Source organism: Xiphophorus maculatus, chromosome 21 (genome assembly GCF_002775205.1).
Source record: "Xiphophorus maculatus strain JP 163 A chromosome 21, X_maculatus-5.0-male, whole genome shotgun sequence".
Classification (NCBI taxonomy): domain Eukaryota; kingdom Metazoa; phylum Chordata; class Actinopteri; order Cyprinodontiformes; family Poeciliidae; genus Xiphophorus; species Xiphophorus maculatus.
Genome location: NC_036463.1, coordinates 18,243,571 through 18,258,702, shown reverse-complemented (window position 1 = coordinate 18,258,702; position 15,132 = coordinate 18,243,571). Strand labels below are relative to the sequence as shown.

At 40.2% G+C, this 15,132-nt stretch overlaps 2 protein-coding genes across 7 annotated transcripts; one reads left to right on the top strand and one right to left on the bottom strand.

Moving 5' to 3' along the window:
• Nucleotides 1–27: 27 nt before the first annotated feature.
• Nucleotides 28–10,046, bottom strand: LOC102225742 (copine-3-like). Of its 6 annotated transcripts, none has more exons than XM_023325873.1 (16): nt 9,853–10,046; nt 8,968–9,156; nt 8,685–8,864; nt 8,527–8,601; nt 8,317–8,388; nt 8,151–8,228; nt 7,978–8,067; nt 6,275–6,373; nt 6,110–6,193; nt 5,550–5,609; nt 5,327–5,460; nt 3,771–3,825; nt 2,953–3,004; nt 2,715–2,848; nt 1,617–1,850; nt 28–968 (listed from the first exon to the last, which is right to left on the bottom strand). In XM_023325873.1, the coding sequence occupies exons 2-16, from the start codon at nt 9,124–9,126 to the stop codon at nt 849–851; spliced, it is 1,626 nt and encodes a 541-aa protein (XP_023181641.1). In that variant the 5' UTR covers nt 9,127–9,156; nt 9,853–10,046; the 3' UTR covers nt 28–848. The 6 variants fall into 6 exon arrangements, with proteins under 6 accessions (XP_023181641.1, XP_023181642.1, XP_023181640.1 ...); XM_023325874.1 differs by having other exon boundaries at nt 8,968–9,153; XM_023325872.1 differs by having other exon boundaries at nt 8,968–9,136.
• A 507-nt stretch (nt 10,047–10,553) lies between these two features.
• On the top strand, nt 10,554–14,498 carry rmdn1 (regulator of microtubule dynamics 1). The gene is made up of 10 exons (XM_005808363.3): nt 10,554–10,763; nt 11,118–11,223; nt 11,366–11,450; nt 12,138–12,297; nt 12,455–12,544; nt 12,613–12,668; nt 13,205–13,292; nt 13,376–13,406; nt 13,527–13,660; nt 14,132–14,498. Exons 1-10 carry the CDS (start codon nt 10,626–10,628, stop codon nt 14,168–14,170), a joined length of 927 nt encoding a protein of 308 aa, XP_005808420.1. The 5' UTR covers nt 10,554–10,625; the 3' UTR covers nt 14,171–14,498.
• Nucleotides 14,499–15,132: the final 634 nt, after the last annotated feature.

The window sequence follows — 15,132 nt, the reverse complement described above, 5'->3', positions numbered from 1 at the left end:
AGAAATGACCAAAAAATAAATATGTATATCAACATTTATTTTCATCTTAAGTAGAATAACTCTGGCTTGAGTTAGCCTGTCTTCAAAGCTATTTAAGCCTGAAATAGTGCCTCAATGCTAAACATGTTGCAGCCAGCACAGACGTAGTGGCTACAGGAAATGCACATGAAAGTCCTGTCGCAGCCTGTTCCGTCTTCAAACCCCAGTTCAATTAAGTTTCATAAGTCCTTCTTTTCATTTACTCCAAAATGGCAGAATACACAAAGATTCCTGTTTCACACTCACAGTCAGGCTCCTTGCACTGGGACTTATTCTTATTTAAAGATACAGGGCTGGACAATATGGTGGAAAAATGCATCCATCACAATATAAGGCTTTCATATCAGTCGATATGAATAATTATTGATTAGGTTGGGTTTTTTTTTTGTTGTTGTTTTATCCAGTTTTCTCTAGAGTTGTTGTACTCATTTTCTCCTTTTACTCCACACTGCAGCCAAGAGGCCAAACCTGAAACTGCAGCTCTGCAAATTAATCCAGTTGTTGCTAGGTAACCAAAAGAGCAAGTTAGTTAATTGATGCCGCCCACTTTTAGTTGGCAACACACACATTAAAAACAATAAAAGAAATGTAAACAGATGCATTGAGGATGGAGGACAGGGTGTCTTGGTTATTGTAAATTCTTGCAGATTTCACAACACTTTGCTTACGTCATGAATAGATTTAAGGTCAGTCACAGAGGTAGGTGTTGCGCTTTTCTTTGCGCTTTTTCATTCTAAATGAAAAACTGGAGATGCAAGAAGGTGGTTCCCAGTCCCAAATGACATGTTGGGTGGCTCTGACTCTTCGCATTAGGACGGCTCAGGCACGCCGAAGACGTTCGGTGGTTTTAGCTTGTAAGCGTTGAAGAAGGACGACACTTGGTCAGGAAGCTCTGCCAGGACGCTCTGGGCAAGGGCCAAGCTGTTTCCCTGCAACAAAACAACAGCAGATTATCGATGGCGAATCGTCACAAACTGACCCGGGGAATCTAGAGTTTAGGTTTGCAAAGGTATTCATAAGCTTTGAACCTTTTCCACATTTTGTGGCAAAAATCATCTCAAAAGGAACACATGGATGGATTTTTAATGTGTGCAAGCTGTGGCTTTTCAGGCCTTCCTCAATGGCTCGTCATACCTTTGGCTAAAAATTATAAAGAAACAACACATTTTTAAAAATATAGATATAATAAAGAAGTTTTTCTGTTTTTGTTTTGTTTTGTTTTTTACCTCCAATAAGCAGTTGCATTGAATTTCTGCAAATAAATGACACTAAAAATACCAATAACACTTTTTTGGAAATCTTTTTTTTGATATCACTTTTCACAAATGTCTGCAAAGTTCTAATTTTATTTCCTTAAAAAAACAAACAAACAACTAAATATTTAAATAAAATGTTTCTTTTAAAAGATATTTTCTGGATTGTAAATATTTATGATCAATTCTAAATTGTCCTTTTAAAAAGAAAAAAAAAATACATTTGTGGCTCTAAGCGACTCTTTTTTTTTTTTTTTTTGGCTTGACTGAGGGCAAAAATGACTTTTTGGATCATGGATCTAAAGGTTCTGACTCGCTGCTTACATGGAAATGTCTGAAAGGCACAAACTGGACGATGTCTCTGGCGGCTGCCTCCCCCGTGGGGGACAGCAGCAGTTTGTCGTCGCTGTCCAGGAACTCCATGGCGCCGAAGTCCGCGCCGCCCACGCCCACTATGATGATGGACATGGGCAGACGGGACGCCGCCACGATGGCGGCGCGCGTCTGGTCCATGTCTGTGATCACACCGTCTGTGAGGATGAGCAGCACAAAGTATTGCTGCGCATGGACAGAAATAAAGGGACAGGACAGAGATGAATAGCTTTAAACTTATTTGAGATTTTTTTTTTTTCAGTTTCTACTCATCAGTTTACACTTTTTTTTTTTTTTTTGGCTTTAATGAATACTTGGGGAGTAAAAAAAAATCCTTGGCTTGTGAGGAATCAGAAAATCCATGAATCAGAGATAAATGTGACATATTTTTGTTGCATTTTAAACGGGCATTATGATGTAAAATCGACTTTTTTGAACTTTACATCATTTTATTACGTTATTCCGTCATCAAAAACCTTCCTGGAGTGTTGCCTTGATTTATTCAGGCATGTTTGAGGAATCCTTTAATCTCCCGTGGCAACCGTTCAAGCTGTGGAATACGCCTGGTGGAACCTAGCCCCGCCTTTGATGACAAAGCTCCTCCTCTGAGCAAAGTTTCCAGGCTACCAAGCTTCCACATTACACAGCAATCCTGTCCCACTCAACTCCTTCAGACTAGCCAGCAACAATTAGCAAACACCTGGTGGAACTGCGCGTCTGCTGAACTCATTATACGAGCAACTTCTCAGTGCCACGCTGGTAAAAATGTTGGTAAAGTGTTAATAGAGGAGCCATGATGTAAAGACTTCCTGAAGGTGAAGTTTCAGAAAGAGCAGGAGTTTTTAAAGAGACAACGACCCAATTTCAACGAGTTAAAATACAAGGTAAAATTTATTTTAAGTCATATTTGATATATATAGCTTTTTTTTTTAACAACTGATGTTACCACAGTTACTTGATTGTGCTATAAAAGGGAATGACATGCCTGGAAAACACATAACCATTGATACTTTAAAGGTGCTCCTTTAAAGTATCAAAATGGTGGCCTACCGACGCGGCGTTCTGCTGGAGAGCTTGTCTGGCGAAGCAGGCCACGTGGTTGATGATTGGAGAGAAGTTGGTTGGACCCCACAGCTTCACCTGAGGCAGACACTGCCGGTAGGCCTGCACCACTCCCTCTATCCCTGCAGCACACACACACACACACACACACACACACAAACACACAAACACACATCTCAGGGTAAAAGCCAGCACAGCTGCGACCGAAACTCGACGAAAGGTTTACCTGCACAGAAGGGATTTGCTGGATTGAAGTTGATGGGAAACTCGTGAGAAACCTGTCGGCACGAGTCGGCAGAAGATTAGAAACGACATGACACAGTTGTCTCTGTCGCACAGACACATAAAGAAAGAATGGAGACCAAGGGTGTCCAAAGTGAGTCAAGATTACATTTTGACTTCTTATTTTTAATCGGGGGGAAAATTATTACAGACAAATTAAAATCTTATGTTGGCTCTAGCAGAAAGTACTTGAAAAACAGGGTTTTTTTTAAATTAGATCTCCATAAAAAGTAGGTGTGGGTGCTTTTAATGACTTTATTAAACTTGGCTATGAACTTCTCAATAAAAGTGACTTAAGTCTTCTTTTCACTAATAAGAATTGAAAAAAAAGAAAGTTCTATTATTTTCAGTCGAGATCTTTAAAAAAATCACTTTTCTTGTTTTATATTTTGGATCTACAACAGTTTACACATCCCTTTCCAACACCAAAAGATCGACTGCTTTACTCGTGTAATGAAATTGTTGCAGCTAAGTTTATCTTTGTGCAGATAAAATAAATAAATCCTTTTTCTGCCTTATGGTTTTAGTCTGCGAGTCCTTGTGACTTGATGGTTTTGGCTCAAGAAGTTTGGACACCCCTGATATTGACTGTGTTTAGCAAGAAAAGAGCTCTGATGGCTTCATAAACAAAGCTAATGTAAATACTCAAGATTGTTAAATTGAGATAAAATATTCTGCTACATCTGAAAAGCAGTTTTATTTAATAAAACATGAAGTATTCTTGAAAGACTCTCAGGTTTAATAGTGTTTTGTTTTTTATACCTGCCATGATGGAGGGATCTCGGCTCCAAATCCAAACACTGGAAACATCTTTGTACTAAACATAAAGAAAGTCACAGTTAACATTCATCCAGTCAAATCTAGTCCTGTGGAGAGGCAGCAAAGTCGTTCATCCACATGACACACTGCTGCACGGAATGGTTTTTACATTCTGTCATGTGCTTTAATGTGTTTTATTGAGATTTTGTGCCATGGATTATCACAAAGTGGTTCACAGTTGTGCAATATCTGCATGGTTTTCTGCAATATATTGTTTTCTTCCTAATATATTGGCCTAAAAGTCCTTTTTTTTTTTTTTTTTAAACCAAAAGTGATTTTTTCCCCTCCTATAAAGTCTTTTGAAAAGATAGAGGAGGTGATTTTTTTTTTTTTATGTGCTAATTTTCACTTTTGGAAAAAAATGACTTGGGGAATGTCTCTGCCAGCTTTGTAGATCTAATATTTTTATATATTTCTTTTTTTTTTTTTCCACCCATGGTTCTTTGCAAATTTGGCTTAAGCTCAGTCTGAAGGGATGTAGAGTCTGTGAACACAAGTTTCCAAGTTTTCCCACAGATTCTCAATTTCAATTAAGTCTGGACTTTGACTAGGTCATTCTAAGCTGTGGTCTAAACCAGGGGTTCCCAAACCTATACATATCGAGTCCTTCCTCCCAAACAGCATTAGCTTCTGACCATGAACTCCCTTAGCAAACCTACAGACAATGCTACAAAATATGTAAACAAAATAAAGATATTAACTTTTAGAATGCCCCCCCCCCCCCTCTCACTTTTATTCAATATGCAATAATTACTAACTGCTGTGTTGTACATTCAGAGTTTAGTCGGTCATGAGTCCTCAGGGTTTTATGCAGCAGTGTCCTTCACAGTAGAGCTGCTGGACGGTTTTGTTCTGGACAGACGCTCGTCCATTTTGCGCTCGCTACACTAGCTTGAGGAGCAGAGCGGCTTGATCAAAAACATGAGCGTGGCAAATAACCTTTTGAGAACTTATTTCAACTTATATTTCATGACAATCATTGAAAAGGAGATAAGATTTTGTGATTTAAAAAGACACTACAACTAAAAATATATCGCCAAAAAATTCATTAGATTCCATTTTTTGCCTTTTTGTTTCTCTCATCTTTCCTCCGGCGTTCTGAGGGCCCCTAGCGCCACCTGGTGGAGCCCTCAATTTGTTCCAATTTGATGTCAGATTGTCCAGGTCACCTTCTTCCACATCCCTGCGTCTCTACACGGCTTGTAGCAAACTGCAAACGGCACTTCTTACCTTTCTTGTAAAAGTCTGTGTCCTTTATTTTACATACAATTGCAATAAAATACATTTAACTTTTTCGTCGTGTGACAAAATGTGAAAAAGTTGAGGGTATATGAATACTTTTGCAACAAACTCTTTGGCATATAAAGCTATAGTGTGTAAACTGTAAACTTCTTCCACACACTGTGATTTTGTCTACACTGATCTTTGCTCCTTTCCAAGCTTGGTAAGAAAACAAGTTTATTAACAATGGTTACAATAAAGGATGATTTGTAGTTTACCTGTTGTAGTCTATGACGACGTTACCTACGGCCCAGATGGCCTGCAGGTATTCATTGTAGCCGTCAGGGCTGATATAGTGAAGGGACTGAGGGGACATGGGGTCGCCGTTAGAGCCTGTAAAGTCAATGGCAATCTGGGCCGCCACAGAGACAGACAGAGAGAGAACGCAAAAATGAAAGAGGATTCTACAAGACCAGACCAAGTAGTTCATGCCAAACTCACCGTAAAGTTGATCTGACATCCTCCCATCACATAATCCAGGAAGCTATATTCCTTCTCTACCTGAAAGACGTGACGTTACATTAACCGTATCCACAAAAACGAGACGTATGGGGGGGAAAAAACCAGCATGGTAAGATTTTTTAAATGTACATCAACAAGAGTAACTGGGAGTCGTCTGAAATTCAACGCTTAGACTCTTAAGACCCGTTCAGACCAGATCACAGCTCTGTACGGTTTTATCAATCTCTACGAGCGATTCAAATGAGACTGGATTATGGAAGGTTTTGGGAAAACTTTGTGTGGCTATTCTGGAAGCCACCAAATAAGTTCCCTACTACTGAACCACAGTGATGATACAAATAATCTACCATCAGATGGTGCAAAACACTTCAGCATCACATTTTATGGAATTTTTTTTTTTTAGCAAGGCACAGTGTGAAAATTTGGGTCAGTATCAATGTCTGATATTTATATCGGACATATTTTAGATTTCACCTCCCTTTTGACATATTCACCTATATTTTCTGTAGATTATATATGGGTTTATTTTCCATAATTACCTGGCAGCGTTTTATGCAAATGATCCCAGAGTTTTTATATTTTTTGCTTCTCAACTTTCTGGAGTTAACGCATTCAAATTCCGCCTGAAGACGGAAAGAGACGACATATTAGTCTTTGTAAACCATAAATAGTCCCAAAAATAAAACGCCTCGAAAACGTCTTACAGGTGACAGGTGTGTTCCTGCTAGCATCTCTGCTAGCGAGGCTCTAAAGCTCCCAATGAGGTCGTGCGAGCCGTTCACGTGGTGGTCGTAGCAATCCACCTAAGGAGAAGAAGAAGAAGGCTTTCCTCAAATATTAAGTCATATTAAGTTTCGGTGTTATGCACGCTTCATCATATTATAAGTAGCAGCGTTACCTCAGATGAGTTCAAATGAAAAAAGAAAAAGGGAAAAAGCCCACCTTCACACCGTCATCCACGAATCATGCATATGCTTGTTCAGCTGGGTGTCAAACACTGCCTCTTTTTAGGTTTGGTAGCGTTACACAACAAAAAAAAGAAAAAGAAAAGAAAGTGCAATACAGCATGAATTAGTAGCATGTGAGAGAAACCAGTCCATAAAAATACCAAACATATTTTTGTTCAGAGCTTTAGGTCATTAAATTAAGAAAACACATTAGTTCATGTTAATATGGAGCATTTTCAAACAACAGGCACGTATAGTCAAGATGGAAAGCAAGCACACCTGCTTTTAAATCCTAATATCTTACATATTTTTCAACAAAAATACATAGTAAATAAGCATTTCTTTATACAATGTTGTTCATCAGAGGCTGTGAAGATTGAATAAAAACATAAAGACTATAAGTTCATCTTCTGTGCTGGTGTGACAATCCAACACTGAAAACTTGAGAAATACAACCTTTACTCTGACGATATTTGTCATGTGGAGGGAAATATGTTGAGAAATAATTAGCAAAACTGCTTGTGTCACAATAAATGAATTATAAAATATTATTATAAAATATGCTTTGCCTTTTTTAGGATGATCAGAGAGGCACGTTTCACTTGTAATCTCGTTTCCCTTCGACGTAATTATGTGAAGATGAGGAGACACAATGACCCGCGATTTTTTTTTTTTTTTGGCAGACTACATGATGTGGAGAGAACAATGATGAACGCTCAAAGATATGCTGCAACTTTGAGAAACTATCGTCACATCTAAGAGAAGAGAAAGAAAAATGAAACTTTTTTTTTCTAGAAACAAAAATGTGAAATATGTGACGTACATTTATAATCAGCCATCTTTTACTCTGTTAACAGACTGCCTTCGAAACTCAAACAGAGTCTGCATAAACTGCAAAAGTGGGAGCAGAAAGGTCGGGGTTTAAGCTAGGTGTGTAGTGGACGCGTTGAAGGAATGCTAGTGGTCGTATGCGTGTAAACATTTCCTGATACTTCACGGAAATGGCCTGTCGCTGCTCCTGGTCGTGCACCTTTCACCACGTTTCACTCAAACTGGTCTATTTGGAAGGTGCTCTTGTTGAGCAGGCCCTCTACATTGGCATTTATACAATGAGAGTTTAGTTTTGGGAAAATACGGAACCGACGTCCACGTCAAAATGTAGATGCCCCATCGTTTGCCCGGCTCGTGCTCGCTCAACGCTGACAGTGCTAACATACATTTGTTGGTGTAGCGTTTTGCTAACTCAATACATGAACTCAAATTGAAGTTAATATTTTTTTTAATATATAAATTCCTAGTGTTACAGATTGAAAACTACAAAATTATATTACGTACTATTGTCGATGTAAACATCTATACCAAAGGTGTCAAAAAGTGTTGATGTTAGTGTAAAATATTAGAAATAACTTAGCAGTTTACTTACTTTTGCTATCATGGTCAAATGTAAGAGAAAAGACTACCTTTATTAGTTTTTCCACATCTCCCCCACAGAGGGCTCGCAACGAAACACGGAAAGGTCTCCATACTGGGTTCAGGTTGTTGTGAACAACCTGCACAAACAAGAACAACCGCACCCAAAGTGAGCAACGGCATCCGTCCCGCGGGTGCATGAGATCCTAATAAATACGTTTACCTCTGTCCTGTGAGCCAGCTGCCACCCTGTTTCTGTCTGCTTGTAGAATTCCAAGAAAGGGTCGGACCACCAGAGAAACTGAACAACATTAGAGCCATTTGATCACGTACAGGACAAAATATGACGGCTCGAGTAATACAAAACTCCAAAACATAAACATTTGTACCTTTTTGCATAGCCTTCTCGCTGACACTTCAAAGTTTGCCACTCTTGTGTCCGTTATTTCTTCAGCACATATCTATAATTCAGTTGACACAGGGATACAAGCTTATTTGTAATCTGACTTACTGTTTTGGCCACATCCCAGTACAGTTATAAAGTACAGTACATTATAAAGGATGTTTTAGATTGTTGGATGAGCACTGGGTCCACGTACAGTAATAGTCCCGTGGCCTGCAGGTCTCCTGTCCTTCAGCAGCAACTGTCGGGTCATCTGCCTGTTGGAAACTATCTGGATGGATGCAAATCACAAAAACAACTCGGTTGAAAAAGTAAAAGAAACTGAAAAATGTTTCACACATAATTATAACTCACCTGACCAAGTGTGCATTCGAGTTCCCCCAAGAAATCATCATCACTCAAGTCGTACGTACTATTGTCGATGTCATACACGCAAAACTTCAGCTTCTGCACCATCTCAAAGTAGTAGTCAATGACAAACCTCCTGGCAAACTTTGGATTTAGGCAGTTCAGGATCATCTCTGTGCGCCCAAACTGATGGAGAAAGATTAATCACGCCGCGTCGCGTTGCTCTGGAGGAATTTGTCATGAGAATGTGGATGACTTCTACAATCTCCCACCATGACCCGACACAGACCTCGTACCAGTGGGAGCCAGAAGTGCTGATGTAAAGGGCGCACAGGGGGTCCGACTTTGAGAAGACGTCCATGTCCATCAGGTTTTCACACCAAATGGTCAGCTCCACCTTGGTGGCCAGGTGAGTGGCCCCGGGAGCCGAGGCAGCTGCTGAGGCCATTCCACCTGGACTAGTTGAGAAGACAATCTGCTGTTAAAACAAACAAACAAGGAGAATTCCATTTTTCAAAGGATTTTATTTATTTATTTTTGCTCTAGTGGGCTTTATTTGATAGTGAATTGATGGGAAGTTGGTTTATGAGAGCGACACGTGTCACTGGACTTGAACCAGTGACGGACCGAGGTCTCCCACATGTGTCGCCGCTCTACGCACCACGCTCAAAAAAACTTAGGTTGCTTAACTGATGGTTGATTGCAAGTGTACACCATATATTTTCAATAAAAAAAAATGAAAACCATGTATTTTCTTCTTTTCTTCGCATAATTATGCACTACCTTTGTTGTAAAACATAAAAATTCCTCAAAATACACTTAAATATATCATTTTACTGCGAATTACATGCAAAGTCTACATGGTTGGGAAACTCGTTGCACAATAGTGTTGCCGAAACTTATTTTCCTCAGTGACAGTAATACACGACCGTACAGATGAATGCAAACAACAACAACAACAACAACACTATATTACTCTAAAAACATAAAGAATGGACATCATTGACACATCAACCAGGAAAGTGACTTTGTTTTAGAGTTTGAACTTGGGTACAAACAGTTCCTGTCTATGTAAAGGTTTCATCAAACTGCAACATCATTCATACAGACTTTCTAAACACTACCATCGCTTGTGAACGTCATATTTAGCTGCTGTGCTGACACACTGCCCTACCTCGGGAGGGGTGTGGCGACCAAGCAAAACACGTTGCAATCACTTGCAGTATCTACTCCTTAGAACATGGAGACTTACATTAATTTACCCGTTCAGCACCTGATATAATAGCTCTTGATCCAACAACTTATTTCTGCTTCTGGCCGAGTAATGAAAACTAAGGTTTATCTGACAGCAACAGCTGGGCGAGTCGGTGTGGGTGGAGCCAACTGCTGATCTTTACTCTGATTGGTCAACTTATAACCACATTAACCCTATCGAACCCGATGACTGTGGTAAATTAGGAACGGCGGGCATTTTAAAACAGCGTCGTAGTGAAACTACGGTAAGAATTTTTTTTTTTTTGGACGAAAAAAAAATTTCAGTACAGTTCAGTTGTTTTAATAACAACCCGGAACACTTAAGGCGTTTGCTTGTTTCTCATCGGTAGCAGAGGGACGAGCACAGGCTGTAGCCAACGGGGTGCATTCAAGAGTGGCAACACTTTGTTTAGTTGTAATTTAACACAAAACGTCTTACCTGCCGCCGTATTTAAATTGAACAACAGTAAGTAATTCATGTGAAGTTGTACTTAGACATATATTCAGTGAAACTCAGGTTGTTATACTTAACAACCCGAGTTAGTTTTAGGGATATTTGTGTTTTTTAAATAAATTAACAACGTCGAGAAAGCGTTTGTGCTCTTGAATGTTCACCGTTTGTCTCTGCTGGCTGCTGCCTGCGTTGACATTAAGCCGTGTAGTTCCTGCTCGTTGGACTTTTGGATCTGACAGATGATGGCTGGCAGGGTTTTAACGCGGTTTGTGAACAGGAGTTTGCTGGAAGTTGCAGTCGGCGCTAAAGGCGAAAGGATCAGGGGCTCGAACCGCTTTTTCCGGACAAGTGCCAGCTGGATAGTCGGTGCTCTTGGTGTAAATACTTTATGCTTTGTTTCTGACTGCTCAGCTTGCAACCTCTCGTTAGTAATAGAGAGGTTGCCAGTCATTCTCACGGGGCTGATGTAAAGTGATGGATGATGAAAGTAGATCGAAGTTCGCCAGGGCTCTTTAATCGTGTTTGGCATCTAATAAGTTCAGGAAGCAATAACAAGACGTTCAGAAGTGCATGACAAAACTTAATTTTCAAGAGAAAACCAAACTTTATTTTCCAGTGAATGCATATAAAAATAGGGTATTACTTTAGGTCAGCTAGGATACCAACCAATAAAACGCAAAGTGCAACATTTTGTCCTTCCCTTTGTTTTTCTGACCTGTTCTTGTCCACAGAGTGGAACAGCAGCATTCCTGCTGGGGCTCCCTGTACTGTCTGGTCTAAGTTACCAAGCTCTCCGTAAGCTGCAGAGTTCAGCCGTGGTCTGCGCTTTAAATAAAGGTAAATAGTCACACTGGGTTGGATGTGGTGGGGGTGGAGAGAAATAGAAAAAAAATGGAAGTGATTTTGGAGTTAAATAGACTCAGTACCTTTCAGATGCACCTCCACTGACAGCAGGGTGTCATGTTTTGTGTCTGGGCAGATGAGGTCCTGGAGCAGGCGGACTACCTGTACAGCTGCGCAGACACAGAGAAGCTCTACCAGCTGCTGCTGCAGTACAAGGACAGGTGAGCCTGACCTGCAGCCACTCATTTTTCAGGCAAATTTCAATAAACAAGACTAAACTGAAAGATTGATTTTGATTTTAGTTTTGGTGATTCAATACAAGATGTTTATAATATCCAAATATTACAGCTAGTTAAGATCCAAAATTCAGGAGTTTTTCCAGAAAGTGTGAATACTACACAGAAATATTATGGCCTACATATTTCATGGGGAAGACTGCTTGCCAATTTGACGGTCACTGACACCAGCCACAAAAAAAAAAAAAGGCTAAGCCATATGCTTGGTCTTTGCTGTATTAAAACAAACCAGAAAGTTCAGTGGAAGAAAAAAAGTGCTACAGGAAAAGCTTAAGAAAGGGATACCTGCAAACTTGAGAAGAGCCACCTCACTCAGACGTATCCAGGATACGGGAAACATCGGCCGTTTTCCTTGGATACAAGTCCGTCCTGAACCAAACAACATCAGAAGGAATCTGGTTTTAATCCTGCGAAGAATTTATTGTTCTACAAGTAAAGTTTGACTGGATGACAATAAGGTCACCCTTTTGTTGTAGTGGTTTTGTCAATCCAGCACCAGAGGGGGGCGCCGTATCAAATCATCTTAGCACATGGGTGGACCAAAAGTTGGGATTTTTTTTTCCTGGTCAGTGTGGAGGGGGACCGTCATGCAGGTTGTGTGCTTCCATGCAGCGAGGATGCAGAGTTCCTGTGGAGGCTGGCCCGGGCGTCTCGGGACCTGTCCCTCCTGCCCGACACAGACGCCGGCAGGAAGAAGCAGCTGACATTTGAGGCCTTTGAATATGCAAAGCGGGCTCTGGAGAGAGACGACAAATGTTTTGCTGCGCACAAAGTAAGTCTGTTGTTTCACCGCAAGAAGAGGAACTGATGCAACAATAAGGCCCATTATGTTTTTTTTAAGAAAAATATCGTTCGGCGGTGTATTCCCAGTATGAAATATGCTCGTTTTTTTTGTTTTGTGTCTTTCTCCTTCCCTTCCCTTTACTCAGTGGTACGCCATTTGCCTCAGCGACACCGGGGAATTTGAGGGAGTCAAGGTTAAAATAGGAAATTCATACATCATCCGGGAGCATCTGGAGGTGAGAGCATCTGGGTCACCGTCTTAAAACAAAAGTCATACATTTATTAATTTTCTTCTTCCTCCCAGAGGTCTATTGAGCTCAACCCTAAAGATGCCACATCCTTACACATTCTAGGTTACTGGTGAGTCTTTTTTTCTTCTTCCTCTTCTTCTTCTCTTACCCCAATCATTGCAGTCAAACTTAAATGGAAGTGGACACAGCCTAGGAGGATTTTAGCATTAATTAACTACGTCTTAATTTATAATGTGTTAGGTTTTTATGATTTCAAGCACTTTGAACTCGTTACCGAAGTGTGTTATACAAATTCCACCACCATTCTTGAAATGAAATTTAATGAGGCTTATGTAAAATTATATCTTCAACTGTCAAAGGGTTCTCAAAGACGCTTTACAAAGTTCACGTGATGATGGCAAGCTACTGGTTTGTGGCTAGTAGTGCCTTTTTGCACCTTTCTATTCTCCTTTATTGTGTTCAAGTTTGAGACTTCAAAGTATGAAACACCAGAAATTGACGATGATTCAGTTGTACACAGTGCCAGTTCACATGTCTTGAAGGCTTCATCAGATCCGGAAGCACACCATGTTGCTGAAGTATTTCAATCCAGGTAGAGGTGATGCTCTAGTGAAATCTCATCCAAGACGATTTCTTCTTCCTTAGGTGTTTTGCTTTTGCCGAGTTGCCGTGGTATCAGCGCAAAGTGGCCGCTGTGATTTTCTCAACACCGCCTACATCTACGTTTGAGGAGGTTGGACACTTTTCTAAGTTTGAGCCCTAATCAGTCACTGATCTTTGATCTCTATGAATGCTAGTTTTACTTGTGTTTTTCAGGCTTTGGAGTTCTTCCTAAAGGCCGAGAAAGGTACAACAGCTTGTGGTCTAATCATTGAACAGCTCCTGCTGCCTTTAGCTGAGATCAATAATAATAATTTTGAAACAATCTAAGCTTAAGCATGTCTCCTGTAATCGTTGCTTTGTACAGTCGACCCAAACTTCTACAGTAAAAACCTCCTGATGTTGGGAAAGACCTACATGGCCATGAAAGACAAGGAGAAAGCGCTTCACTGGCTAACCAGAGCTAAAGAGTATCCCATTCACACACTGGAAGACAAAGAGGTATAAACACACATAGCTGTTGTAGTATCTTGTAAAAGTATTCACACTCTTTGAATGTTTAAAACCTAAACCCAAAGGAGAATCTGTAGCAAGAGTAAAAAATTCCTCTTCACAGTTATTCTCTGTCCGATCCGTAATTAGGAATAAAACATGGTCCTACAGAGTGTTAACCCACGGGGCGCTGAATACATTTGCAAACCACAGTTGTCAAGAGTTACTCGAGAACTTTAGTTTGCAACATTGTGTGTTGGTTTAACAAAATGCTAAACCACGTCTCCTTTCCCTTCCTCTTCAGTTTTCTACAGCATTGTGTTCGTTTGTTGCATGAACTCCCACAACGTTATGTCAAAGTGTGTGGGTTTAACTCGACAGAGGTCAAGGGACATGAACACGCGAGGCGTTGCACAACTGGTTCGTACTGCATGTGGCCATTGTGATCGCGTAAACATACCAGCATGTGTTCCTCTTTAGGTCCACAAAGAGGCAGTGGAGCTCCTGAATCAGCTTTGATGACCTTCTGTCCACCTCTGCTCTGCGTGCCACAGGCGGCCTTTGGACTCGAACCGAGACAACGAATGAAGAATCCCAATAGGATCTATTGGTATATTAGTTGCTGCAACTGGGACTCAAAGCAATGAAGACAAAAAACAAACATAGATCCAGCTTGAATTTTCTATGTGCAGCCGCTTCCTCAAGAGAAATGGGGCATTACAGCACAATTAGAAACCTAATTCTGTTAAGATTTTACGTTTTCTTTTACAATGTTTTATTTTCATCTTCTAAAATGTCTACCAGTTGTGTCTGACGTGATTCATTAACAATAAAACTATGACTTGACTGCCATTCGTCCATCTGTTTGCTGCACACTGCTGGTGAAACACGAGTACTACACTTTCCTCATTCTTTCAAGACGGAGTCATCTGCTTTGGAAATATTTCCCCAGATGATCAAAGTTTGGAAATTAAAAAGCATTGACATATAACTCCATTGAAGATTTTAACAAAAGGCTAGCTAATGGAGCTGATAGCCTGACTAATTAAAGCTTGACTTGCTTCTCATTCTAAAATGAATTAAATAAAATGTAACAGTTTTTAACAGAACTACTGCTTTTCTTTCTGAAATGCACTCAAACGTTTCTGTGTGAACAGTGACAGTTTTTAATGTCATGCTAGCAATACAATACCAGAGTCCCAGCCAGTGATGTGCACAGTTGGACACTAGGAGGCGCTAGAGCACCTGAGCTTTTTCCTCTGGACAAAAAAAAGGGTCCTTCTGAAATGTTTTTTTTAATAGTGCATTTCTATTGATCTGTAATAGGTGAATATAAATTATTTTTAAGCTCCGCCATTAAAGAAAAAATCTAACATTACTATGACAACACAGGGTGCCCCTTCCCCCCCACCACACTTGAACACTTTCCCCCAAAAATATCTGTGCACACCACTGCTGCCAGCATTGTTTAATTACTATAT